At 45.1% G+C, this 27,828-nt stretch overlaps 1 protein-coding gene across 1 annotated transcript; it reads right to left on the reverse strand.

The window, feature by feature from the left end:
- Positions 1-3,151: 3,151 nt before the first annotated feature.
- LOC147573896 (vomeronasal type-1 receptor 1-like) lies at positions 3,152-26,495 on the reverse strand. Its single transcript, XM_086688686.1, is given in 3 exon segments — positions 3,152-4,059; positions 25,745-25,919; positions 26,394-26,495. Coding segments are annotated over 3 exon segments (1,185 nt in total).
- Positions 26,496-27,828: the final 1,333 nt, after the last annotated feature.

Genomic DNA, 27,828 nt, shown 5'->3' on the forward strand with positions numbered 1-27,828 from the left:
AACTTCCTCTATAGACAGTGATTCCATTTCCTGTCGGGTACTTGAGTTCCTAGCGTTAGAAACATGCTGAATGAGGGGCGCCGGGGTGGCTCAGCCTGTTAAGTGCCTGACTTTGGCTCAGGTCATGATCTCGTGATTTGTGAGTTCCAGCCCCGCATCGGGCTCTGTGTTGTCTCTCTCTGCTTCTTCCCCACTCACACTCTTGTCTCCGTCTCTCTCTCTAAAAAATAAACACTAAAAAAAACAAAAACAAAAACAAAAACAGATAGAAAGAAATATGCCAAATGGGAAAGAGCTGAATTTTTGAGGCTTGGAAAGGAACTTCAGGACTACAAAAGTGGTTTGCATTGCATTGCCAGAGATACATAGTTTCATTGTTGACTAGACACCCAATTACAGTCATCAACTGTGAAGTGACACCATATGAAAGAATTCAAAACCAGCCTGACTCCTGAAGGTCAGTGGAGAGAATGTCAGATATCCTGAATATACGTCTTTCTACCTCACACGTTCTCCATCTGCCCCTTTCCTTTCTTCTTTTTAAAAAATGTTTATTTATTTTTGAAAGAGAGAGAGAAAGAGCACAAGCAGGGGAGGGGCAGAGAGAGAGAGAGAGAGGGAAACACAGAATCCGAAGCAGCCTCCAGGCTCTGAGCTGTCAGTGCAGAGTCTGATGCAGGGCTCGAACCCACAAACTGTGAGATCATGACCTGAGCTGGAGTCGGACACTTAACCGACTGAGCCACCCAGGCGCCCCCCTCCATCTGCCCCTTTCTTTTCTTAAGGACCCAGTTCTGGCGTCCAGCCTGCACAAAAGTCCCAAACCCACAACATAATTCCCAAGCCCGGGGTGATATACTTGGCTGTTGTTGGCCAAGGATAGCCACTGATAAAAGAGAAGTCAACACTTAATCCTATGACCACCTCTGACCCCCTAAATTCCCACCATTGACTCCATTCCTTTCATGTGGTCCTCGATTTCCTTGATTCTTCCCTTGCCCCTTCCCCTATTGGCTGAGCACTGACTGACCATCACAGCTTTGATGTGATGTGTGAGGAGAGGGTTGGGAAAAAGAAGAAAGACTCAGGGCCACAGTTACTTCCTCAGTAGAAGCTGCTGGAGGTGGGAGTATTTGGCCCCACTGGCAGAGACTATGTGATCCATGGACTGATTAGTCAATTCCACAAGGGGAATTCAGAGAAAAATTTTGCTCAGCAGGAGGTCAAGCAGAGGGGAGTTAAGAGAGACCTTGCACAATATTTGTAGTTAAATTATAATCTTCTGGGAAGAGTCTTCATCCATTGTAGATAGCGTTCCTTCCCTGGATTCAGGGGAGGGGGCGGGGGAAGCAGAGTAGTGTGTCAGTAGGAATATTCACTTTCACTGTGTATATATATATGAGTCAATTCAAAATAGTCATAGAAATATCATTTTAATTTGTCACTTACAAAATTAAATTTATGAAATCACTAGTGTAATAAAAATAGATGATAGAACTAGAACAAAAAAGCAAAACACTAAGAGAAAGGAGAAAGGGAAGAACTGGGAATCACACGGAAAATAAAATGATTTTATTTATTTATTTATTTATTTATTTATTTATTTATTTATAAAGGTTTATTTGAGAGGGAGAGAGAGAGAGTGGAAGGGACAGAGAGAAAGGGGAACAGAGAGAATCCCAAGCAGGCTCTGTTCCATCAGCACAGAGCCCGATGCAGGGCTCGAGCCCATGAGAACTGTGAGATCATGACCTGAGGCAAAGTTAGACACTTAACCCACCAAGCCATCCAGCTGCCACCATAAAATGATTTTAAGTAAGAGACAGTAAGTATATCAATAGATACATGGCAATTTCTTCCATCAATTTCTTTTCATCGTCGTCTTATAGATTTCAGTGCACAGGTCTTTCACCTCCTCGGTTAAATTTATTCTTAGGTATTTTATTCTTTTTGATGCAATTTAAACTGTAATACTATTTAAAGAACTATTAAATTTAAAATTAAATAACATATTAATAATTTCAAATAAGGAGAACTGACATTTTTACCATGTTTGAACACCTTAACTGACCTGTCATTTTTTATTTTTATTTTTTTATTTATTTTTTATTTAAAAAAATTTTTTTTAACATTTATTTATTTTTGAGACAGGGAGAGACAGAGCGTGAACAGGGGAGGGTCAGAGAGAGAGGGAGACACAGAATCCGAAACAGGCTCCAGGCTCTGAGCAGTCAGCACAGAGCCCGATGCGGGGCTTGAACTCACAGACCGCGAGATCATGACCTGAGCTGAAGTCAGACGCTTAACCGACTGAGCCACCCAGGCGCCCCTGACCTGGCATTTTTTAAAAAACAAATGTTTGGCTTTCTTGGCCTGTCCTACATGCTCACTCTGAACCCTCCGTCACCATCCTTTCTTACTTCATAGTCTGCTTCTCTCCTCACCACTTGACAATCTAAACACACAGGATTTCTCCCAGTCCTTTGAGGCTCCACGGGATCTTTTCAGGTGATTTTCTTTCTGTAAGAAAGAACTGGACTGGACCCAATTATGTTTCCAAAATATGTTTAAAGAATACTTTAAAGAATGTTTAAATACTTCCATGTATTTTCATAAGACCCAAGGTGAGAGATTTCCCCAAATTCCTTAAACTTAGAAATGTCCTCCATTTACACTATTTCAAAATTCTCTGCACTTCTCTGAAGATCCTAAAACAGAGAGAGTAATATTTGTATACTTAAGTATGTGATGTTCATTTTTACCTCTATTATAAGACCACTGGCTATTACTGGCCTTGTTTGCCATGACATTGTCTATCACACAATAGTTAATAAAATGCTAACAAATGTTTATATATTTTTTAATGTGTTTTTTTTTTTTTTTTGAGAGAGAGTGAGAGACAGAGCTCAAGCAGGGGAGGGGCAGAGAGACAGGGAGACACAGAATCTGAGAAGCAGGCTCCAGGCTCAGAGCGTCAGCACAGAGCCCAATGCAGGGCTCGAACTCACGGACTGTGAGATCATGACTTGAGCCAAAGTTGCATGCTTAACCGACTGAGCCACTCAGGCACCCCAAGGTTAACAAATGTGCAAATAAATGATTAAATCCCATTAGAAATCTCATAGCACTGAAGCCAGATTGGGACAACAATTCACCTTGCCCTACAGACAAAGCAGAATTGAGAGACTCGAGTGTCACTGACCATGAGCACAAAGGGGCTGAACGCTGGAAAACACGAGGAGACAAACCCAGTGCTGTTCACCATCCACTGGCCTGGATTTGCAACCAGAGTCATCCAAACAGTTAAAATAGCATAGATTGAATAAAAGGTAACCAAGAAACTCACCAGGACCAAGATGGTGTGTGTGGCTCTGGCCTCGTGGGAAGATCTGGGGGAAAGGCTGTTGCTGTGAATGTGTTGGACTTGCTGCTTGTGCTTGAGCAGGACAAAGACCATGGAGCCACTGGCCCAGACCATGAAGCTCAAACCCATATAAAAATATATGACTGCAAATAATATGTTAAATCTCCCTACCCCATTCCAGGAACTTTATCCATTTCTTGTCACACTAAGGTTTTTGTTATTGGATGGACCGTTTACTATTAGAGGAATAAATGAATTTATCCAGAGATGTAGGGTCCAGCAGAGGAAACAGCAGAAGCCAAGGAACTTTGGGGATCTAATCTTGAGCTCCATCCACCTACACATACTAGGGTTCAGCTTAATAGCTTGGAAGTCATTGAGGAGACATATAGTGCTGGAGGAAACCCCTGTGCTCACTCTGTAATAATAAAAGACAAGTTTATATGCAGCAGCACCCAGGAAATTTTGGGATCCAAAAGCCACCATTGTTTGAGGGATCCCTTTGGAGAAAAGGATGATGGAGTTGGCTAGGACCAGCTGGTTGAAAATCAGGTCTGTGGGTCTCAATTTGTGTCCAGTGAGCAAAGAGAAGGTATAAAGACCAAGGAGGGATGAATTTCCTAGGATCCCATCTGCAGTCTGAGTGAGGAAGATATTCCCCAATTCCAATGTGCCAACACCTATTGCATCAATATCTAGGGATGGATCTTAATTGAAGTCAGAAGAATGAAAGCAAAAACAGTAGCAATAAATGCCTTGCCAACACTATGCAGAGTACTTTTCATCACTTATCCTAAAACTTATTTCTCACTTTAAGTGGGTATTAACATTTTATGCTTTGTGTGTATGTGTGTGTGCGTGCATCAGCATGCAATTAACTGATGAACTAGATTAGAAATAGCCTCTTGTAATCATCAAACTTGCTAAGAGATTCTAACTTAATTATTCTAATGACTAAAATGAACGAATAATGGTGCAACACGATAGAGGTGCCCATTACCACTACAGTGGCAATCACATTACAATATACAAATGTATCAAATTAACATGTCGCACACATTAACTTGCACAATGTCATATGTCAGACACATTTCAATGAAAAAATAAAATCCATTAAAATAGAAAGAGAAAGAAAACTCTGCCGAGTGAGCACAAATGAACAAATTTTTTAAGAGAGAGAGAGCGCGGGAGCAGGGGAGAGGCAGAGAGAGAGAGAGGTAGACACAGACTCCGAAGTAGGCTCCAGGCTCTGAACCATCAACACAGAGCCGGACATGGGGCTTGAACTCACAAACTGAGATCATGACCCGAGCCGAAGTCAGACGCCTAACCGACTGAGCCACCCAGGGACCCCAGTAATAAAAAAACTTTTAAAAATTAAAAAAAAATAAAATAAAAGGCAGAACTGATTCTATGGAGTTTTCTCCAGGATATATTCTTAAGGGAAAAAGTCATAGTTCAGAACAGTGTGCAAAGTATGCTATATTTTTTCAACCAAGTAGGAAATTTTAAATAAAGGAAGAATGTAAACAGGGTGGAGAAGCAGAAATGAAAGCTTATGAAAGTATCCTGCATTTTATCTTACACTTCATGTACAAATTTAAATATTTTTACATTGTTTTTATTCAATGTCAAATCAAAATGATTATCTAAAAATCCATAAAATGAGGGGCACCTGGGTGGCTCAGGTTGTTGGGCCTCCGATTTCAGCTCAGGTCACAATATCATGGCTCACGAGGTCGAGCCCCTCAGCAGGCTCTTTGTTAACAGCTAAGAGCCTGGAGCCTGCTTCGGATTCTGTGTCTCCCTCTCTCTCTGCCCCTCCCCCACTCATGCTCTCTCTCAAAAATAAATAAACATTAATATAATTAATGTTATTATTAATATTATTAATACATAATAATATTAATAAAATAATAAAAATCCATAAAATGAGAGGCAAAATGAAAGAAAAAGTGAGCTTTATTGTGTGTTGGACTTGTGGCCGAACCAGACAAAGAAAAAGCTTTCAAATGGTTTTAAATCCCAGAGACACACACACATACACACACATGCATGCACACACGAATCACCTGAGTAAAAAAAGTGAAATCTGAATAAGATCAGAGCATACTACCATTGTTATGCAAAATGCTACCACTGGAGGAAACAGTAAAGTGTACCTGATCTCTCTGTATTATTTCTTACAACTGTACGTGTATGACGAGTTATTTCTATAAAAATTTCAACTGATAAAATCCCTGAGGGATACAAACAATGCAAAAATACCTGCAAAATTATCTTAAAGCCCTGTCCACGATCATTTATTGGCAAAATCCATTGGTATTGATAGGTTACAAAAAAATCTATATATTAAAATTTGGCAAAATTACATCAATATTATGTAACTAAAAACATAGAAGCAAAATTTAAAACTCTATTAAAATATGAAGAAATAAGTAATATCAGAGAGAAGTGGTAGCCCAAGATAATAGTCATAAAGATACTTTGCAATGTTACGCTATGGTTCCAATCTTATTGGGAATATTTCTAACATTTCTCAAGTTGTTACCCAATATAAAAATAAATAAAAATGAGAGGAGAATGAAGGTGGTGGATACCTACAAACGCTTTATGCCAAAAAGCAAAAGTCAAAACATGGCACAAAACAGGAGGCATAATAAATAAATACATAAATATGGATATACATGTATTTTTCCTGATAAATATAATCCATTCCTGGGGAAATTATACATTTATTACATGATATTAACTTATCTGGAAATAGAAATAGAGGTATTTTTTTAAAAATTTTTTTAACGTTTTATTTATTTTTGAGACAGAGAGAGAGAGAGAGAGAGAGAGACAGAACATGAACGGGGGAGGGGCAGAGAGAGAGGGAGACACAGAATCGGAAGCAGGCTCCAGGCTCTGAGCCATCAGCCCAGAGCCTGACGCGGGGCTCGAACTCACGGACCGCGAGATCGTGCCCTGAGCTGAAGTCGGACGCCTAACCGACTGAGCCACCCAGGCGCCCAGAAATAGAGGTATTTTGACCTCACAATTAGAACTAAATATTTAATTTGTAAATAATGTATTTAATTCTTTTATATATTTAAGATGTAAAGAATGACAGAGGCGCCTGGGTGGCTCAGTTGTTTAAGCATTCAACTTCGGCTCAGGTCATGATCTCGCCATACATGAGTTCGAGCCCCATATCAGGCTCTGTTCCGACAGCTCAGAGCCTGGATCCTGCTTCAAGTTCTGTGTTTCCCTCCCTCTTTGCCCCTCCTCTGCTCACGCTCTGTCTCTCTCTCTCTCTCTCTCTCAAAAATGAAATAAACATTAAAAAAATTTTTTTTAATGTAAAGAATGACAAATCCTTTAGGTAAAAATACTGGAATGTATTTTTTTTTTTAATTTTTTTTTTCAACGTTTTTATTTATTTTTGGGACAGAGAGAGACAGAGCATGAACGGGGGAGGGGCAGAGAGAGAGGGAGACACAGAATCGGAAGCAGGCTCCAGGCTCCGAGCCATCAGCCCAGAGCCTGACGCGGGGCTCGAACTCACGGACCGCGAGATCGTGACCTGGCTGAAGCCGGACGCTTAACCGACTGCGCCACCCAGGCGCCCCTGGAATGTATTTTTATAATACAGGTTGGGAAATCATCACAGTTCATAGTCCAAGCAGACGGCATTTTAATTTTATAATAATAAAATAAAATATTAGAAGATATTAAGCAAATTAAAATTAAGCACAGGAATATTTAATTAGTTAAACCATGTAAGAGGAAATATCAACCATAAGCCAGTAACAATACTACTTAGACTACTAAGACCAAAAGCAATTGATTGCAATGTATATAAACAGGGAATCCTTGACAGACGCATTCAGACACAAAATATGTTCGTCTCATACATGATCGTAAGAATGCTAATGAAACTGAAAAGGACGATCTATTATTTTCAGCTCTAATATATATCAATTTGTCAAAATCATTTTTCTCTGATCCAAAATTTTACTTTTCGTTCCTATCACAACCCATAATTAATTAAATATGATCTAAGAATTGGAGTTCATTAAGGTGCTGGAAAATCAGAAGGCATTTAAAAACTTTTCGTACTTTCTTTCACCTTATCTAGTTTGACTCACACCCTTTACCTCAAAAGCAATCTTTTTTTTTTAAGAAGCTAAGAAGTTATTTTTCCCAGAGCAATTTCTTTTGGATCAAGGGAATTAAGGTCTAATTTGTTTTAATAATCTTATTTCAGTTGCTTTCCCCATAATAAATACATTATGTAATTAAAGTCATTAGCGTTTGGGGGAAGGAAACTGAATGAACAAATGTAGCAACCGATTGGGGACTTCTGATCTAGCGATCATGTGTGTCCCACTGATGTCCCATTGAAAGAAGGAACTGGCACAAGGCCAGTCAGGGGGTCATCCTCAGAGACCTCAGTGATTATGTCCATACAAATGAGGATCTGGAAGGAGTTTCACGAACCGGTAGTAATGTTCTTTCTAAGTGTTGAGGAGTATGGGAGGGAGGAGGGAGCTGGTGTATCAAAGTGAATATTTAATTTTATACACATATGGATTTGTTCAAAATATTCATATGAAAACTATAGTTGCATGACACCATTTAAGGTTGAAATGGAAAACACAGGAAATCACTAGTGTAGTGAACATAGTTTCATATAAGGGCAAGTGCAGGGATAAAGGAGAGAAACAGGACTCATATTCAAAAAGAATCACAAAATGAAGTGAAATAGTAAAAACATGTGTCAATTAAATGTACTGTGGGAGTTTCAAATGTGTGCACAAAACAGAGAACCTGACAATTATGACATTGCTGAGTTATAATAGATTCCTCCGGCCCCTGAAGACCCTCAGGGATTTGAAAGCAATAAAGACTCGTAATTTCCCCCAACCATAGGGGTTCTGTGGACACTCCAATCATAGGGAGGGTCTAAATTAAGGTCTCCTGCTCTTCTAATGGCGTATCTGGTCAGAATTATTTTTTCTTTTTATTCTTTTTTTTGCTTGAAAAAGAAGTATCTTTAAAAAAAATTTTTTTTAACATTTATTTATTTTTGAGAGAGACAGAGACAGAGTGTGAGCGGGGGAGGGGCAGAGAGAGAGGGAGACACAGAACCTGAAGCAGGCTCCAGGCTCTGAGCTGTCAGCACAGAGCTCAATGTGGGGCTCGAACCCACGAGCCGCGAGATGATGACCCGAGCTGAAGTCGGACGCCCAACCGACAGAGCCACCCAGGTGCCCCAAAAAAGAAGTATCTTTTAAATGGGACATATATATGGGTGCAACCATACTATAGCTAAGAGATTTTACCGGGGCAGGGGGGGCCGGGGGAGGGCAGAGAGATACAAGAATGGGTCAATCCACAAGGGTAGCCCTTGGGGGTGTGTGTGTTAAAGAGTGTCAGATTAGCATGACAAAAGGACAATTAAGGTGCTTGAAAAATCTGTTTAAATGGCAGGATAACATTTACATTTTGACATTTAAAGTCCTAATTATTCTTTTTTCACATCCCCACAATCTTTCTGCCCTAGTCATCTTTACACAGTATTTGCACCTTCTGCACAGATTTCCCTGCCTCAAAGAAAGATATGGTTCACAATCTTCCACTGATGATACAGATTTAGAGACGCCATCGAACACTCCATTTAGCACACCACGCCCCTGCTCAAACAAAGCGCACAACCACACGCACATGCACACACTAGCGGCGGATATCACACAAGACACGAGGTATCCACTCAGAGTGGGAGCCTGTCTACTTTGTTACTCACAGTTCTGTATCTTAAAACCTTTAGAGGGGGGCGCCTGGGTGGCTCGATCGGTTAAGCGTCCGACTTCAGCTCAGGTCACGATCTCGCGGTCCGTGAGTTCGAGCCCCGCGTCGGGCTTTGGGCTGATGGCTCAGAGCCTGGAGCCTGCTTCCGATTCTGTGTCTCCCTCTCTCTCTGCCCCTCCCCCGTTCATGCTCTGTCTCTCTCTGTCTCCAAAATAAATAAATGTAAAAAAAAAAAAAAAAAAACCTTTAGAGGGAATGCTGTTCTGGTCACTGGGTTTAGTGAGAAGCAAGTGAGAGAAGTTTCGAAACAATATAACCAGGGAGAGAGGGGAGATGGCAGGTGGCCCTGAGGCAGTTTGACAAGACTGGTGATGTGCCTCTGGTTTCCTCAGCAAGTGTCTTTCCTGTTGGTCTGTGTTTGGTCTTATGTACCCTATCTATCTATCTATCTATCTATCTATCTATCTATCTATCTATCATCTATCTATCTATCTATCTATCTATCATAGATCATCTTTTTGTCTATCATATTTCTATCGTTTTTATAAATGTTTAATTATTTATTTTTGAAAGAGAGAGAGAGAGAGAGCGCGCACAAGTAGGGGAGGGAGTAGAGAGAGAGAGGGAGACACAGAATCTGAAGCAGACTCCAGGCTCTGAACTGTCAGCACAGAGCCGGATCTGGGGCTCAAACCCATGAGCTGCAAGATCGTGACCTAAGCCGAAGTCAGATGCTTAACCCACAGAACCACCAAGGCACCCCTCCTATTTCTATCATTTATCTATGTGTCTGTATAGCTATCATCTACCTAAGACTTCACCCCCCTTCCCAACTCAGCCAAATTTTTGAAGAATGATCCTGGATTTCCTAAGATAAATATTTTCTAAGAATCTGATACTTACCTGAAAAGAAGAGCTATTTACCCGATTTAGGTTTGCTCCCGGGACAAGGACGGCCGCGGCACCGTATGTGAAGTATCTTAATAGGACATATATGCCAGAGATAAAGGCTTGGTCTATGACCTCATGCGCTTGCTGGGAAGTGATAGTCATTTCACCTGTAAGTGCAGTGACAGTGTCTGCTGGGGAGCAGAGACTAACTCTAATTAATCCCCAAATAACTCAAAAATATTTGGGATTGTGGAACTGACTGAAAGCTATTAAAAGTGCTTAATAGGATACCCATCAAATCCTATTTTGTAGGTGGGGCGAACCTACTTCTGAAGTCATCAAATCCTAACGGAATGTGGAAAGAGTACCATTTTATCTAATCAGTGAGAAAAAGAGGTTGACCAAATGTCTGTCTGGGATCCATAGCCAGTTTTCAGGCTTTGTTTCCAGAAGCTAATTCCTCCCCATTCCCGGGAGCATTGAGGGCAGTGGAATTGAAAGAAAAAACAGTGCGAGTAGAGTGAGAACGTGTATCCAGAGTTGTGCAAATAAACAGGGCATCTGTGGGGTGAAATTTGTTCACTATTTTAACAAATATTTATTGTGTTCTTTATGGGTTTTAGGCACGTTTCTAGGAGTATGGAATAGATCAGTGCACAAAATAGAAATTCCGGAATTTACTCTGGTTGATGGAAAAGACAACAAACTGCATCTGTGATATTAAGTCACATCATACATCAGAAGGTGATGGGTCCCAGAGAAACAAAAAGAGCAGGGTGCAGGCGATGAAGAATTCAGGGGTTCGGATGGGTTAAAGCGACTTGGCTGTTGATGTTTGCGCTCACAGTGAGGATGATGTTTGAGGAAATAGTTTCCGTGGTGCAGGAAAACACACTTATTCCTTCCTGTCCAGTTGTCACATACCAATTTTCTTGCCCTATTGCCCAAAATAGGATCTTCAGAAAAATACTGAAAATACTGAATGAGAGTGCAAAGAGCAGCCATTCTCCTTCTGTTTTAATCTCATGGGAGTTTTTTTTTTTAACTTTATTTATTTTGAGAGAGAGAGAGAGAGAGAGAGAGAGCACGTACAAGCAGGGAGGAACAGAGAGGGAGGGAGAGAATTCCAAGCAGGCTCCACATTGTCAGCACAGAGCCCGATGTGGGGCTCAAACTCATGAACCGTGAGATCATGAACTGAGCTGAAATCGAGTCGGAAGTTCAACTGGACTGAGCCACCCAGGCACCCCAGGAATATATATTTTTTTAATTTTTTTTTCAACGTTTATTTATTTTTGGGACAGAGAGAGACAGAGCATGAACGGGGGAGGGGCAGAGAGAGAGGGAGACACAGAATCGGAAACAGGCTCCAGGCTCCGAGCCATCAGCCCAGAGCCTGACGCGGGGCTCGAACTCACGGACCGCGAGCTCGTGACCTGGCTGAAGTCGGAGGCTTAACCGACTGCACCACCCAGGCGCCCCATGAGAGAGAGAGAGAGAGCACGTACAAGCAGGGAGGAACAGAGAGGGAGGGAGAGAATCCCAAGCAGGCTCCACATTGTCAGCACAGAGCCCAATGTGGGGCTCAAACTCACAAACCGTGAGATCATGAACTGAGCTGAAATTGAGTTGGAAGTTCAACTGGACTGAGCCACCCAGGCACCCCAGGAATATTTTAATAATGGGCTATGAGTTATGATCTTTGCAGCAATATTTTGTGGATGTTATTTAGAAGACTAAAGAAGATCTCTTCCATCTCATATCCTTATATGCATACGTGCTTGTGTATGTGTATACGTATGCATAGATAGTTTCTGAATATATATGATATTTTTGAAAGTATGTATATATATATTATTTTTTGAACATTTTGAAAAGTATGTTAGGAACATTGTACAAAGAGCATCAGCCAAAGCACACGTTGGTGTATATTTCTTATATGAATTTATATTATCCTACATAACCTAGGGCAATATTCAAAACCAAGTAATTTAATAATGATACAACAGTATTATTTAATTCACAAGCCATACTTAAATTGTGTCAATTGTTCTATTAATCCCCTTTACAGCTAATTTTTTTCAGTCCAGAGCCAAGTCCAGTATCAAGAATTGCATTTATTTGGGGCAACTGGGTGGCTCAGTGGATTAAGCATCCAACTTTGGCTCAGGTCATGATCTCGCGGTCTGTGGGTTGGGGTCCCACATCAGGTTGTGTGCTGACAGCTCAGAGCCTGGAGCCTGCTTCGGATTCTGTCTCCTTCTCTCTCTGCCCCTCCCCCACTCGTGCTCTGTCTCTCTGTCTCCATCACTCTCTCAGAAATGAATAGACATTTAAAACATTTTTTAAAAAGGGAATTACATTTATTTCTGATTTGCTTTTATTTTCCATTGATCCGAAACAGTTTCTTACTCTTCTCTTGAGTGTTTTTTCTCTTGTTTCTAAAAAATACAGACCAATTATTTTGTAAAATTTACCTCAGTCATGAGGTTTCTTAACAAATCATTAAGTTTCAGCATTTGGGAGGCTGGAAAACCACAGATGCATTGCTGTGCCCTTCTCAATGTGCTGTACCAGGAGGCGTGTGATGTCTGTTTTCCCATTATCAGTGACGGTAACTTTTTGCTTTGTTATGATGATGTCCCTCTGATATCCCCACACAGAAGTTACTATTTTTCTGGTATTGGGGCGCCTGGGTGGCTCAGTGGGTTAAGCGTCCGACTTCAGCTCAGGTCATGATCTCGCGGTCCGTGGGTTCGAGCCCCGCGTCGGGCTCTGGGCTGATGGCTCAGAGCCTGGAGCCTGCTTCCGATTCTGTGTCTCCTTCTCTCTCTGCCCCTCCCCCATTCATGCTCTGTCTCTCTCTGTCTCAAAAATAAATAAACGTTAAAAAAAAAATTAAAAAAAGAAGAAGTTATTTTTCTGGTATTGTTGTAAGTTATTAGAGAAAGGATTCTTTGAAAATTTATAAAAATTCTTTTCCTCATTGTTTTGTATTCTTTTAACAAATGGTCCATCAGGTGTGGCCACAAGAGGAAACAGAGAAAAGCTCAGGAAAACAAAGTTTATGACACTCACACGGTCTAGAAACAGGACCGTGCCCCTTGAGGCGTGCCACAAGGGGCTACATGGGCAAAACACCAGGGTGGTCAGGAAGTAAAAACAGGAGCAAGAGGAAGAGCTAGAGCACGACCTTTATAGGGGTTTCCGGGGGGAAAGGCAAGGCAAGCCAGGCACACGGCTTAGGACTGGCCAGTGTGGATGAGTTCGCGCTTTGGGCTTTCGAAGTGGCGCCTAGATGCCTCTGCTTCCGTCTGGAGAAGCATATGTAATAGCTCCTCTTGGGTCACTGCGCGTGCTCTTTCCATCCATGTTCCCTAGGGTGCTGTCTTGCCATCCAGTGGATTTGTTTTATCCATTTTTCTACAGGACACCTGGGCGGCTCCGTTGGTTAGGCGTCTGACTTCGGCTCGGGTCATGATCTCACAGGTCGTGAGTTCGAGCTCCACATCAGGCTCTCTGCTGTCAGCGCACAGAGCCTGCTTGGAATACTCTGTCTCCTGTCTCTCTCTCTGCCCCTCCCCTGCTCGTGCTCTCTCTCTCTCTCTCTCTCTCTCTCTCTCTCTCTCTCAGAAATAAATATTTAAAAAAATAGTTGCATTTTCCTAAGCTGTATTATCTGTTCAGGCTGCTTGCCATCCATCTGTGAGTAGGGTTAAATAGTGTCTTTCAAAAAAGATGATGTCCAAATCTTTATCCCAGATACCTGGGAAATGACTTATTTGCCAATAGGTTCTTTGCAGATGCATTTTATTTTATTCTTTAAATTTTTGTTTTAGAGAGAAAGAGCAAGCAGAGGAAAGGGGAAGAAGGACAGAGAGAGAATCTTAAGCAGGCTTCATGTGCAGCAGGGAGCCCAACATGGGGCTCGATCCCACAACACTGGGATGACCTGAGCTGAGATCAAGAATCTGATGCTCAACCGACTGAGTCACCCAGGCACCTCTTTGCAGACGTGTTTTAACTAAGAATCCTGGGGAAAGATCATCTTGTATTTAGGGTGAGCCTTAAGTCCAGTGACTGATGTCCTCATAAGAGAAAGGAGAAGAGATTTGACATACTCAGAAACACAAAGGAAAAGACCACGTGAAAATGCATACAGAGACTGGAGAGACAGGTCATTCTGCAAGCCAAGGGATACCAAGGATTTCTGGAAAATACCAGAGGCTAGGTGAGAGACATGGAACAGATTCTCTCTCAGAGCTTCCAGAAGGAACTGACCCTGCTAACCTCTTGATTTATAGAACTTGAGAGAGCAGATTTCTTTTGTTTTGAGCCCCCTACTTGGTGGAATCTGTTACAGCAGCCCCAAGGAAGATAACAAACCTTTTCTCTTCTTCCTGGAAAACACACACTGTGGTGTGGTCAGATGGCAAATGAATATTTCTCCTCAGTATCTCTCTCCTCAGGGAAGACAGACTCTGGTTCTGTCAGGCCAGCTAGACCCATGACAAGTTCACATAGGGTTCTTTTAGACCATTTTGGTCACCGATAGTTTGGCCACCAGATCTGTTTTTGCTATAGACTGTTTATTGCTGAGGTGATATTTGAGTACATTTTATGGGCCTAAAATGCTCAATGTTCTTAGGATGTCATATGGGAAGTGGTCACCCCTAATTCTACCTTAGTTTGCATATGCCAATAAGCTTCTCATAAGTATGCACATAAATAGGCCACTATGGCTATGGTCACTAAGCATAGGAGCCCACATAGCCTCTGATGCTATTTGGCAAGTGTCGTTTTCCGTGTTCCTCTATCCACAAAACATGGACTAAAACCATTAGGGCACATACTGCCTCAAGCCAGACACAGAGAGGATTTTATATCCAGTGTATCCGGGTACCTTTTTCAATGGCTCCTCCCTTTGGTTGTAAATGCCACAGTGACCTCTGGTTGTTGTTGAACACAGTACTTCTTGGGTGTGATGGAGAGGCAAAAGTTCCTGCATACTACTTCAGGGTTCTCTGAAATAGACATAGCCAGAAAAATGGGTGTTAAAAACAAAACAATATTAGAATTATTTCACATTTTAATCTGTTAGTATCAGAAGCACATAATATAGATGAATCCAGATTGTATGCATCTTAAGAACATTGGGATCAGTACTGGCCTTTCAGCTTCAAGGAGATGAGAAGATACCTAAGGACAAATAGTTTCACTGTTATGATCATCTGAAGATCAAAGCGAAGGTATAATATTATTCTCTAGTTCTCAGCCTCTCACAAGGCACCAACTTAATGTTAGCTGTTTTCCTTTTTGCAGATTTTCAGGTCATTCTTTTCCAAAATTTCAGTAAGAGAATTTCTCAGTTAAGTATTACACCCATTATGATAAAGCGTTTGGGTAAGGGTGAAGCAACATAATTTTCATCCCCAAATTCCTACACTGAACCATGATTTCATCTGCAAGCCACCTAGAGTTTCATTATCATATACCTTGTTATGTTGTCTTTTTAAAAAAGTTTTTTAAATGTTTATTTTTGAGGGAGAGAGAGAACACGAGAGAGAGCACGCATGAGCAGGGGAGGGAGAGAGAGGGAGACACAGAATCTGAAGCAGGCTCCAGTCTCTGAGCGGTCAGCACAGAGCCCAACGTGGGATTTGAACTCAGGAACCTTGAGATCATGACTTGAGCTGAAGTCGGACGCTTAACCGACTGAGCCACCCAGGCACCCCTGTTATGTTGTCTTTTAAAATTCTGTCAAGACTATTTTTTTAGAGCAATTTTAGGTCCACGGCAGTTTGGTGCTGTCAGTGTCATGGATTTGAATAGGTATCTAGTGGTATCTAGATGCTTGATGTGCATTTCCCTGAGACATATGACAGGGAGCATCTTTTTGTATGCTTATTTGGCATCTGTGGTATCTTCTTTGGTCAGGTGTCTGTCAAGGTCTTTGGCCATTTTTTAATCGGACTTTTAACCTTCCATTAGCTAGTTAAATTATGGCAATGCACTGAGAATCGGTGTCCATGATTCCTAATGAAGTTTCTTCACTACCTACAGGCCATTTTTCCCATAAAAAAAGAAAGCAACCTTAGGTTGATGGGGTTATTCCAAAAAACCCTGGTTCTCCTTTCGTTCTTAATTCTCTCCTTTGCTTGGCAATGTTTAATCAGAATTGATTCTAAAGGGATTAGAGATTTCTCCTTTGTGTAATCATGACATTTTAAAAATAGATCAAGGATGCAATAAATGAAGGCTTTCCATCCTGGTCCTTTGACAATCTGAAAAGTTGGTTGGACAGCCAGACCACCGATTGCTTACAGTGATACATTAAAATTTTTATTTTTTTAATGTTTATTTATTTTTGAGAGAGACAGAGGGAGAGAGAGACACAGCATGAGTGCACGTGGGTGAGGGGCACAGAGGGGAGGGGGACAGAAGATCCGAAGTGGGCTCCGCGTTGACTACAGTAAGCGAAATGTGGGGCTTGAACTTACAAACCTCAAGATCAAGAACTGAGTTGACGTTGGACGATCAACTATCAACTCACTGAGCCACCCAGGAACTTCTATGCATTAAAAATTTGAAAGCTAGGGGCGCCTGGGTGGCTCAGTCCATTAAGCGTCAGACTTCAGTTCAGGTCATGATCTCATAGCTCATGAGTTTGAGTCCTGCGTCGGTCTCTTTGCTGACAGCTGTTTCAGATTCTGTGTCTCCCTCTCTGTCTCTGCCCCTACACCACTCTCTCTCTCTCTCTCTCTCTCTCTCTCTCTCACTCTCTCACTCTCAAAAATAAAACAAACATTAGACAAAAAAAATTCCACCACCCTATCTCAACAAAGAGTCAAAGCCAGACATCCAGAATTCCTAGACATAGGACTGAACTTTTCCACTCCAAGGAAATAAACTATCTTATGCAAAATAAATACACAACATGTTAAAATTTGTGGGATGCTGCTAAAGCAATTCTCTGCAGAGGAAGCTATTCTACCAAAGGTTTTAGCTAGATTAGTCAAGGTAGAAAAAGGGACACAGAGTATCCAGTTTAGAAACAAACAAGTAATACTGCGTCTATTAACAGAGGACATGAGAGTCTATGGAAAGAATCCTATGGGACTTACAAAACCCTAGAAACCAAAACATACAAGGAAACTGCTAGAACTATCAAGTGTTATTCTATGTAATGGGTATAAACAACTGCTAATTTAAAAAACACCGCAGTCTCTAATAGCATCAGATATACAAATACTTAGAAATAAGATGTGTAGGGGCACCTGGGTGGCTCAGTCTGTTAAGTGTCCAACTTCTGCTCAGGTCATGATCTCGCGGTCCATGAGTTCGAGCCCCGCGTCAGGCTCTGGGCTGACAGCTCAGAGCCTGGAGCCTGTTTCAGATTCTGTGTCTCCCTCTCTCTCTGACCCTCCCCCACTCACGCTCTGCCTCTCTGTCTCTGAGAAATGAATAAACCTTAAAAAAAAAAAAAAAAAAAAAAAAAAAGAGGGGCGCCTGGGTGGCGCAGTCGGTTAAGCATCCGACTTCGGCTCAGGTCATGATCTCACGGTCCGTGAGTTCGAGCCCCGCGTCAGGCTCTGTGCTGACCGCTCAGAGCCTGGAGCCTGTTTCAGATTCTGTGTCTCCCTCTCTCTCTGCCCCTCCCCTGTTCATGCTCTGTCTCTCTCCGTCTCAAAGATACTGCTCTCTCTAAGGCAACTGGGTGGCTCAGTTGGTTAAGCATTTGACTTTGGCACAGGTCATGATCTCATGGTTCGTGAGTTTGAGGCCTGCTTTAAGTGAGCTCTGCTTCTCTCTCTCTCTCTCTCTCTCTCTCTGTGTCCCTGGAGGGATTCTCTCTCTCTCTCCCTCTCTCTGCTCCTCGTTCATTTGCACCCTCTCTCTCAAATAAATAAATAAAAAATAAAATAAAATAAAATAAAAATCCTCTTCCCTTAAAAAAAATTGATCACAGGAGCGCCTGGGTGGCTCAGTAGGTTAAAGAGTCCGACTTCAGCTCAGGTCATGATCTCACAGTTCGTGGGTTCAAGCCCCACGTCGGGCTCTGTGCTGACAGCTCGGAGCCTGGAGCCTGCTTCAGATTCTGTGACTCCCTCTCTCTCTGCCCCTCCCTGCCTCACACCCTGTCTCTCTCTCTCTCAAAAATAAATAAACATTAAACATTTTTTAAATTGAAGACAAAAAAAAAATCTTCCTCTCTCAGAGTGAGCCTATAGATGAAATGCAATCCATATTAAAATCCTGGTATATTTGTTTTGGTAGAAATCAACAAGCAGATTCTAAAATTTATATGTAAATGCAAAGGACAAAAGATGACCAAAAGAACTTTGAAAAAGAACAAAGTTAGAAGAGAACACAACCCTGATTTTAAGACTTACTATACAGGGGCTCCTGGGTGGCTCAGTCGTCTGAGCGTCCAACTTTGGCTCAGATCGTGATCACTGGGCTCGTGAGTTCAAGCCCGGTGTTGGGCTCTGTGTGCTGACAGCTTGGAGCCTGGAACTTGCCTGGGATTCTGTGTCGACCTCTCTCTCTGCCCCTCCACCACTCACACCACATCTCTCTCTGTGTCTCAAAAATAAACATTAAAAAAAAAGGACTTATTATACAAACACATTCATTAGCACATGGAAGTATTGGAATAAATACAACAAATGGGTAAATTTGGCAGAACAGAAAGATTTAACTTTTAGCTCCATCTGCCCAGAGAAATTGGGGCAAAGCTTCGTATCCTGGAAGCCACTGAGGGGGCAGGTGGTGCTGAATAAAACTGCCTCACCCATTCTGCACAAATAGGAGTCACATTTACATTTAGCTTCATCCAGGGAATAGTCCCAACCAAATGTTGCCATTGTGTCTTTTTTTTTTAATGTTTATATTATTTTTGAAAGAGAGAGAGAGAGAGAAAGAGAGAGAGAGAGAGAGAGGGAGAGAGAGAGATGGAGCGGAGGAGGGGCAGAGAGAGAGGGAGACAAAAAACCTTGAAGCAGGCTCTAGGCTCTGAGCTGTCAGGACAGACCCTGATGTGGAGCTCAAACTCAGGAACCCTGAGATCACAACTGAGCCAAAGCCAGACACTTAACTGACTGAGCCACCCAGGTGCCCCTGCCATTGTGTCTTTTTGCAGAAGAGTACCAGGGGGTTGACTGAGACTAGTTCGACAAGAATACGGACCTTGGAGGGGCACCTGGGTGGCTCATTCCGTCGAGCTTCGGGCTCTTGATTTCGGCTCAGGTCATGATCTTGCAGTTTGTGAGTTCGAGTCCCGCATTGGGCTCTGCACTGTAGTGCGAAGCCTGTTTGGGATTTTGCCTCTCTGCCCTTCTCCTGCTCTTGCCTGCATAAGCTCTCTCTCTCAAAATAAATAAACACCAAAAAAAAAAAAAAAACAAAAACAAAAGAAGAAAAAGAATATGGACTATGGGTCTGAGTTCATGCCCACAGAGCAAAGTGAAATTGAAAGGAAAGGGAAAATGACATTTTCCAGGATCCCAGCCTCCATCCTGAGCTGGACACACCCATCACATCAATACCTAGGGAGCATGGCTTTCAATAACACTCCAGAACCAAGGGGAAAATAAAAGTATGTGTCATCATCTTCACGATTCCCTCGGGATGTAATGGAACCCACATTTCCCACATAGAATAAAGTATAAAAGTATATTATTAAGCATGAAAGAACTTATTAATTGAAGCAGTAATCCAAAAGAAAATTCAAAAGCAAAGCAAAGTGAACTGGAAACCAAACAAGAAATAACTTGTTGAATAAAGAAAGGCTAGGGGTGCCTGGGTGGCTCAGTCGGTTGAGCGGCCGACTTCGGCTCAGGTCATGATCTCGCAGTCCGTGAGTTCGAGCCCCGCGTCGGGCTCTGTGCTGACGGCTCAGAGCCTGGAGCCTGTTTCAGATTCTGTCTCCCTCTCTCTGACCCTCCCCCGTTCATGCTCTGTCTCTCTCTGTCTCAAAAATAAATAAACGTTAAAAAAAAAAAATTTAAGAATAAAGAAAGGCTCAACCCACCCGCTGTACTAGTAACTGATTGTAAAAAGTCAACAAGTGGGTGTTAATACACTCAGGAATATTTTCTACAATTTTCTATTGCTGTAAGAAAGAAGTATATGTGTTTACGTGTTTGTGCACACTCACATAAGAAAACAGTTCAAAGTTAAATGAAAACCAAAGGAACAGATTTGTTAGTGAGGAAGAGAGAACCTTTTGAAGGGATGCATTTGAAAGGCTGACTTTTAGGAAGCAAAATTGTTTTGCAATTTTCATTTTGCAATGATATAATAAAACAAAACTGACCTACAGTTGGAAATAAAAACAGATCCATGATATGAAGCAGAATTTAAAAAAAAAAACATGTCATCAAGACAATTTTCCTCAAACATCCAGAGAAATTCTGGCCTTTTATCTCTGATGTGGATTCCAGCTTCCGATGCAGGCCATGGAGGGAGAGCTTGAAGGGGCATCACTGCTGCGCTGTAATGAAAAAGAACTTGGTCTGCACCAAATCCATGACACGGGGCTCAGCTGAGCTGTCCCAAGACCGCAGGGGCCCATGTGCTCCTTCGTGGGAGCCGGGGACCCCCCACCCCCGTCTGTCCTGCGGACCATCTTACAGGAGTGCAACCTTTAACCAGGGTCGACCAGCTCACACAGCGTCAGCGCAGGTGAGGGTCGTGCCCCAAGCCCTCTGGCACCCAGGCCCCTGCCTGTGTGGTTCCCCTGTTTGAGGAGAGTGGTTTCATGGGCTCTTCACCTTCCTGGCTCCCACTTCTAGGTCTGGGGGCCTTGGGGGGCTCTCCTCCGCCTAGATTCCTGAATCCTGAATCCAGTCCAGGACTTGTAGGATAAAGTCCACATTTCTGGCAACCAACACGAGGTGAGCCCAAAGGTTGTGCCTGGGATGGGAGGCAGCGTCTGCAAATGCTTGGAGGTGAGTCTGAGTTGAGGGTGTTCAGGGAACAGCAAGTCTGCTTTATATATGGGGAGAATGCGGAGGGCAGGGGGGCAGGATTCAGGACTAGAACTGCTGGCCAGGCAGTTGGGCATCTGTTCTGAGGGTTTGGGGAACCATGGAAGATTTGGAACAGGAAAGGGAGGTGATCTGACTCATCTATTAACAGGCCGTCTGGGAATTCAGAGTGGAGGAGAGATTTTGGGGTGAGGAAGGAGATAATTGTAGTAGTCTGGAACACCGCTGAGGATGGATGGACCAGAGAAGGGCCTGTTGTCATGGGGGAAGTTGGTTGGATTCTGGATTCTGGGAGCTGGATGACTGTTGGGTTTTGGCTTTGGCACCTACAGAGAATGGAGACATTGTCAACTGAGATGGGGAAGTCAGGCATTGGACTAACTCTCAGAGGTGGTATTAGAAGTGGGTCTGAGATATTCCAGGCTCTCTGAGTAGAGGTGTCAGGCTGGCCGTTAGAAACACATCTGGAGGGGCGCCTGGGTGGCGCAGTCGGTTAAGCGTCCAACTTCAGCCAGGTCACGATCTCGCGGTCTGTGAGTTCGAGCCCCGCGTCAGGCTCTGGGCTGATGGCTCAGAGCCTGGAGCCTGTTTCCGATTCTCTGTCTCCCTCTCTCTCTGCCCCTCCCCCGTTCATGCTCTGTCTCTCTCTGTCCCAAAAATAAATAAAAATGTTGGAAAAAAAAAATTAAAAAAAAAAAAAAAAAAGAAACACATCTGGAGGGGCACCTGGGTGGCGCAGTCGGTTAAGCGTCCGACTTCAGCCAGGTCACGATCTCGCGGTCCGGGAGTTCGAGCCCCGCGTCAGGCTCTGGGCTGATGGCTCAGAGCCTGGAGCCTGTTTCCGATTCTGTGTCTCCCTCTCTCTCTCCCCTCCCCCGTTCATGCTCTGTCTCTCTCTGTCCCAAAAATAAATAAACGTTGGAAAAAAAAAATTAAAAAAAAAAATGTCGTCGGGAGGTTTCAGCAGAGGCCCTACCACTCCTGGTCAATTGCAGACCGAACAGGAAGAGAGACTTGACCTAGCAGATGGATCGGATAGGAAACTTTCCGTTACCCCCCATACGGATAGGAAACTTTCCTTATCCCACTCTGCTCAGCCAATGAGAAGCCACTATAATTCAAACTCCCAGTTTATTCTAATGGCTTTTAATTTATGACAGCCTTCCCAACTTACCCCTTTTCTCCATAAAACTGGGTACCTCTCCTTTGTTCCTCGACTGCCTACGACAGTTTGTTCGTCCTGGATTACAACTCTCTTTTATTCCCCAAACCTATCTTTTGTTGGTAATAACTGGCAGCTTTATTTTAAGGTTAACTTAGGTTTTTCTGACTCTAATTTCATGTATTTCTAATTCCGCCTTTCCTAGGAACCACCTGGCCATCAGTGTGAGGGCTGATGGCCACCGACGGACTTCGCAGCAATCCCTGGCGTGAGAGGAACTAGGTTACCCAGAAGACTGTGCGCCAGCTTCTGGGCCACGCTGACCAATGAGGGCGTTTCCAGGAGCGTGCAACGGCCAGGGAGGCGGGACTTCCCGCCTGTTCCGCGTGGAGCCCGGGTTTCGGATCCCGGACTCAAGAGGCGGAAGGATGTCTTGACTGTACTGACTAGGTGCGGATCTGAGGTTCGATGTGAGCGCGGCTGCGGTGGGGGTTTCCCGCCCGTCTCCGCCTTTAGCACACGTCTCCTGGCCGGGTTGAACCCGCAGGGTCCTATGGCGACGGCCCGGCTAACGTACCTGGCTCAGGTGAGAGAGTGTGTGTCCCGGACCCGTGTAGCCCGAACCCCAAGGGGGGGGGGGTGTCTCCTGATGAATACACTGCAGTCCAGGCCCCTGTCCGCAAAACCTGGGGCGTTCGTGGGCGGGAGCCCCTTCTGGCCGGCAGTGGGGCGAGTGTGGAAGGGATGAGTGTGGAAGGGATCAGCGTCTGCGAAGTCGTGGGGGCGCGCGAGAGCATTCGGGAGAGCGGGGGTCCGCCCTCTGTCTGCAGGGAGCAGCTGGGCCGCCGGGGTGAGGGCTCTGGGGGCCTTGGAGGGTTGGAACAGAGGAGGAACTCTGAGTTATGGTCTTAAAAGTATTCCAGGTGTTCCCCGGGGAGAACAGACGGGGGGAGGGGAATGACGAGGGTGGAGGCAGGGAGAGCTTCCAGGAGACCGCTGCAAAAGACTCTCAACAATGATCCTGGGTTTGGGCCGTAGAAGGAATGTAATAAGATTCCTGATAAATCTTAGAGGTGAAACCGGCCGGATTTCCTCTTCAGCCAGTGTGGCTGTGAGCAAAAGGACAGGATGAAAGATTACCCAGTCGTTCTTTTGGCAGAGTGTCTGGAAGCACCGAGACGTGGAAACTGGTGAGGAGCAGGTTTCAGAGAGAGCCTAGGAGTTGAATTTTGGACATGCTGTTTCTGAGATAGAGGTGACGTACAGGCAGCTGGAATCTCTGGTCTGGAGTAGGGGGCGAGCTGGCTCAGTGATGTGCATATCGTGACAGCCTAAGTCCTGGACCGGGACCCAGCCTGGATCTCACATTTAGGATGGAAACTATGAGTACTTCGTTGAGATAGGCCCCGAGATGAAGGCAGATAGATAGAGCTGGGGCTGGAGGGCAGGCGGTGTGCCTGCAGATGAGAGGGTCCTGTGGTTCAGGGCTTTGGGGGGGGGGGTGTAATGATTAAGGAGCCTGCTGGGATGGAGGGGGAGAGGTGAGGGGGTTTAGATTCTCTGCTCTGAAGACTCAGCAGACTGTCTACTCCCTATGGAGCCAAAGAAGGGCCAGCCAGGCTGGAGGAGCAGCCAAGGCTCAGTCAAGGTCATAGGTGTCTCAGCTCTCCCAGGGAAGTACAAGTTCACAATGGTACAGCTGTAGCAAGTTAAACTTATGTAACCAAGTAGTAATTGATTGAAATGCCAACGTAGCTCTGCGATAAAATGTATATATATTTGGATTTTGTCATGGACTCTTGCTATAGAGCTCCTAAAACCCTTGGAATTTCCTGGGTATGAGGAGTTCTTTCTTCTTCATAAGTGTCCCCTTTTATCACAAAGGAGTTTATTTTAATGAGCTGATTTAGGGCGGGGGCCCTAGATAGCCTCAAGTTGGGGCTGGTCACCAGAAAGACCAGGTGATTAGAAGTTTAAACTTTCGGGGCACCTGGCTGGCTCAGTTGGAGAGCATGTGACACTTGACTTCAGGATCGTGAGTTTGATATGTTGGGTTTGGAGATTACTTAAAAGTAAATAAGTAAAATGCTTTTTAAAAAGACCTTTTTTTTTTAATGAGGCTGATTTTATTTTTATTTTTTTGACGGGATGGGGGGGGGAATCCCAAGCACCGTGAGATCATGACCTGAGCAGAAATCAAGAGTCGGACGCTTAACCGACTGAACAACCCAGGCGCCCCCCACCAAAAAAAGAACCCCCTACCTCCCAGATGGGAGGGGAGCTGGAGGTATAAAAACTGTTGAGCAGTGAGATCCAGGGAGCCTCCAGGTTGGTGAACGCATTGGAATAATAGGAGTGCTGGCAGGGTGTGCTCACTGGCTCTGATCCCTATCCCCATGGTCCTGGCACATAGATAAAGGAGAGAGTGATGTCCTGACACTCTCTGTCCTTACTTCTGTGCCCTGGGGTCATCTCAGGTCCTTAAAGTCATAAGTTCTGTTCAAGTGTCCCGTTTCTCTAGTCAATAAGGTGAAGGGATGAAAGGCTTCCTGGCACAAGAACCAGGACACTTGCATGTCCACATGGGAGTGTTCAGTGACCCACAGGACTCTGTTCCGCCTGCTGGTAACAGAGATTGAGGGCAAGAGTCAGTCCTCGAGAAGCAGCCTGAGGTGCTGGGCCTCTGCTGAGGGGAGTGGGTCCCTGGAAGGTTTGGAGCAGAGAAGGGAAGTGATCTGAGTCACGTCTAAACAGTCTACTCTGCCTGCAGAGTGGAGGCAGGGAGACCCCAGCGGAGGCCATGGTATCGGGAAGGTTAATGGTAGCTACATCACAGCCCTGGCTCTGTGGATGGAGACAACTGTTTTGTTTGTAGGCTACTTTGTAAGTAGGGATGATTTTCTGCCTTGCAGGGTGAGAGAGTCTGGCATCACTCCAGGATGTTTGTTTTTAGCTGCAAGTGTGTGAGTGCCATCGCTGAGGTGGAAAGTCCAGAGCAGGAGCACTTAACAGAAGCAAGTCTCTGGAGTTCGGAGTACTTAACGGAGGCACTCTCAGGAGTTAGGAGCACTTAACAGAAGCACTCTCAGGAGTTAGGTTTTTGCATGTTGCATCTGAGATATTGCAGGGACCTCTGAGTGGAGGTGGCAAGTGGGCGTCTAGAAGCACATCTGGATTTTAGGGAAGGAAGGGGTTCAGGTTTGAGGATACCACACCCCTCAGCAGCAGCAGGTGTGCAGACGGTGTCACAGGTAAGAGGATGCCCTCAGCACATCAGGGTGGCGGTGCCAGTACAGGGGAAGGATGGGGAGGATATCCATGGACTGGCTCACTTGCTTCGGCACCCGGATGGGGATGGCTGTCATCACTAAGACATGAGGAGGTACGGTGACCACAAATGTGTGTAAGAGAGAGAGTTATGAGGGTACGGGCCTCAGGTGGGGGTCCAGGTGGTGGCATGGGATTCCCAGGGGCTGGATGTGATCTCCTGAGAGGCAGGGCAGTGATGGAGGTCCGGTGACACTGAGGAAGGCATGGTACTTGTTCCCCTCTGCAGGTTTGGGTTTGTGCCAGCTCCTGCTGGGGCCTGAAGAGTGTCTGATGGGATGACAGATTCATTGAGGGGTAAAGGAGGTCCGCTGCAAGAGTCTCTTGGGTCGTGGCGGGAGAAGTGGGCCTGGGCTTTGAATGAGGAGGTGGAGAGGGACAGGTGTGACTGGAGAGGGGACAGCGCAAACCATGCTGAGGAGGAGGAGGGCTCAGGGGGTCTGAACTCACACACGCTGGGGTGGCTGATGTCAGGACAAGGAGCCAGGCCAAGCGGGGAGGTCCTCAGAGCAGCGCCTGGGGTAGCCCTGGGTCCTGTCGCATTCGGCAGGCACTGCCTGGGTGCCACATGCAGAGTGGCCTATGGGAAGCCAGAGAGATGCCTGTGACACGGGCTGGAGGCGGCAGTGGTGTCGTGGGTCCCGTGGTCACGGCCTGGCATGTGAGGGAGGAGTGATCCCGTTGTGCTGTGCGAATGGGGAAGGGGGTGTGAGGATGCACTCAGCCCCCTCGTACTCAGGGTTTAAGCTGGAAGGCTGAGCGTGAGTCCATGTGGGTGTGATCTTCGTAATCCCAGGAGAGCTGACCATGAGGGAAGCGGCCTGGAGCACGGATAAGACCGCCCCCTCCCCATCTGCCTCACCGACAGTTGGCAGCAGTGAAGAGCGGGCACGAGGAAGAGCGGGTACCAGTGGACCAGGGCCTGGTACCTCTTCTGAGTGAGGGAGCTGGGGAGGAGGGCCATGGCCTTGGGATCCTGCTTATGAACTCTTCTGCCCCCATCATGACAGGGCCACAGGACATTTGAGGACGTGGCTGTGTACTTCTCTCAGGAGGAGTGGGGGCTCCTGGGCGAGGTTCAGAGACACCTGTACCATGATGTGATGCTGGAGAATTTGGCCCGTATAGCCTCGCTGGGTAAGGACCCTCCCTCCCAAACCATTGCCCTGCATGAGGCTCTGATTCTCTTTTCCCAAGGTTCTCTGTCCCTCCCAGAGCTGGGCCATGGGCCCCGCTTCCTTCCCTGGTTCCTTGGCATGGGTATGAGACACCAACACGTTCTGCTGTGAAGCGTCTCACAGAAGGGCTTGGCTTCTCACTCCTGTACCTGCCTGATCAACGCTCGCTGATTAGCTCTGCCCCCCCCCCCCCCTTACCATGTTGACTGTTGACCTCTGTGAAGCATCCCTGTCCCTGCTTCTGCCCCCTTCTGTTTGGTGTGCCGCCTGTCTCGGGAATTACAAACATTGACGTGGTCAGTATTTGCAGGCAACCCTAAATGATTTTTGCAAGACTGTCCTCAAAATTCTAGTAATAAATTTCTTGCCTGCAGTCTCTCAGTGGTTGGGTCGCTCTGGGCCAGTGATGTTCACTTGACTGCCCTGTTTTCTCTTGAGGACTTCAGTCTGCCAGGTCCCACGTAGTTGGCGAGGTTGAGCTGAGGGGTAGAGGAGAGCCCTGGGGACCTGACGGCTCGGACACCTCTCTTACCACAGGAAGGGGGGATTCATGGGATCCTGGCCATGGGCAGGGTGGGTGGGAGCGGTGGGCAGGCATGGTTTCAGGACTGAGTACAAACCGTAGCAGGCAAATGTCCTTTGCTCCCTGCTGTTTGAGTGCCAAGGCTCATGGCCAAACCTCATTTCTGTTCCTCCTCCCCATCCTTGACATTTTGCCTACTTGTCATTTCTGCTGTGACTTCTGGCCCCTGGCTGTCCCCTACATCCACGTCCCCCACGTCTTTCCCCTTCCTTTCTCTCTGCAAATGTTCTGTCACATACATAGCCTGTGTTCCATGCGTCATGTGATGTGTGCATATCCCTACGTGCCTGACTACCTGCTACCCAGAGACGATTGCCTTTTCCTGGCATGGGACACACATTCCACACAGCATGAACTTGTCACCAGCACACAACCACTGATTTCAGCCACTGCTGAAAGCCACTGGCAGAGGAGTGAGCGGAACCGCGTCTCTCCTCCCAACACAGCACTGGATCCTCCTTTCTCACTGGTTGTGAGACTCCTCCTCCTCCCCTCCCCTGCCCCCGGCCCCCTGCCCCAACACACCGTTCTGTAAC

This window comes from Puma concolor, chromosome E2 (assembly GCF_028749965.1).
Source record: "Puma concolor isolate L17-30 chromosome E2, mPumCon1.1.hap2, whole genome shotgun sequence".
Classification (NCBI taxonomy): Eukaryota; Metazoa; Chordata; class Mammalia; order Carnivora; family Felidae; genus Puma; species Puma concolor.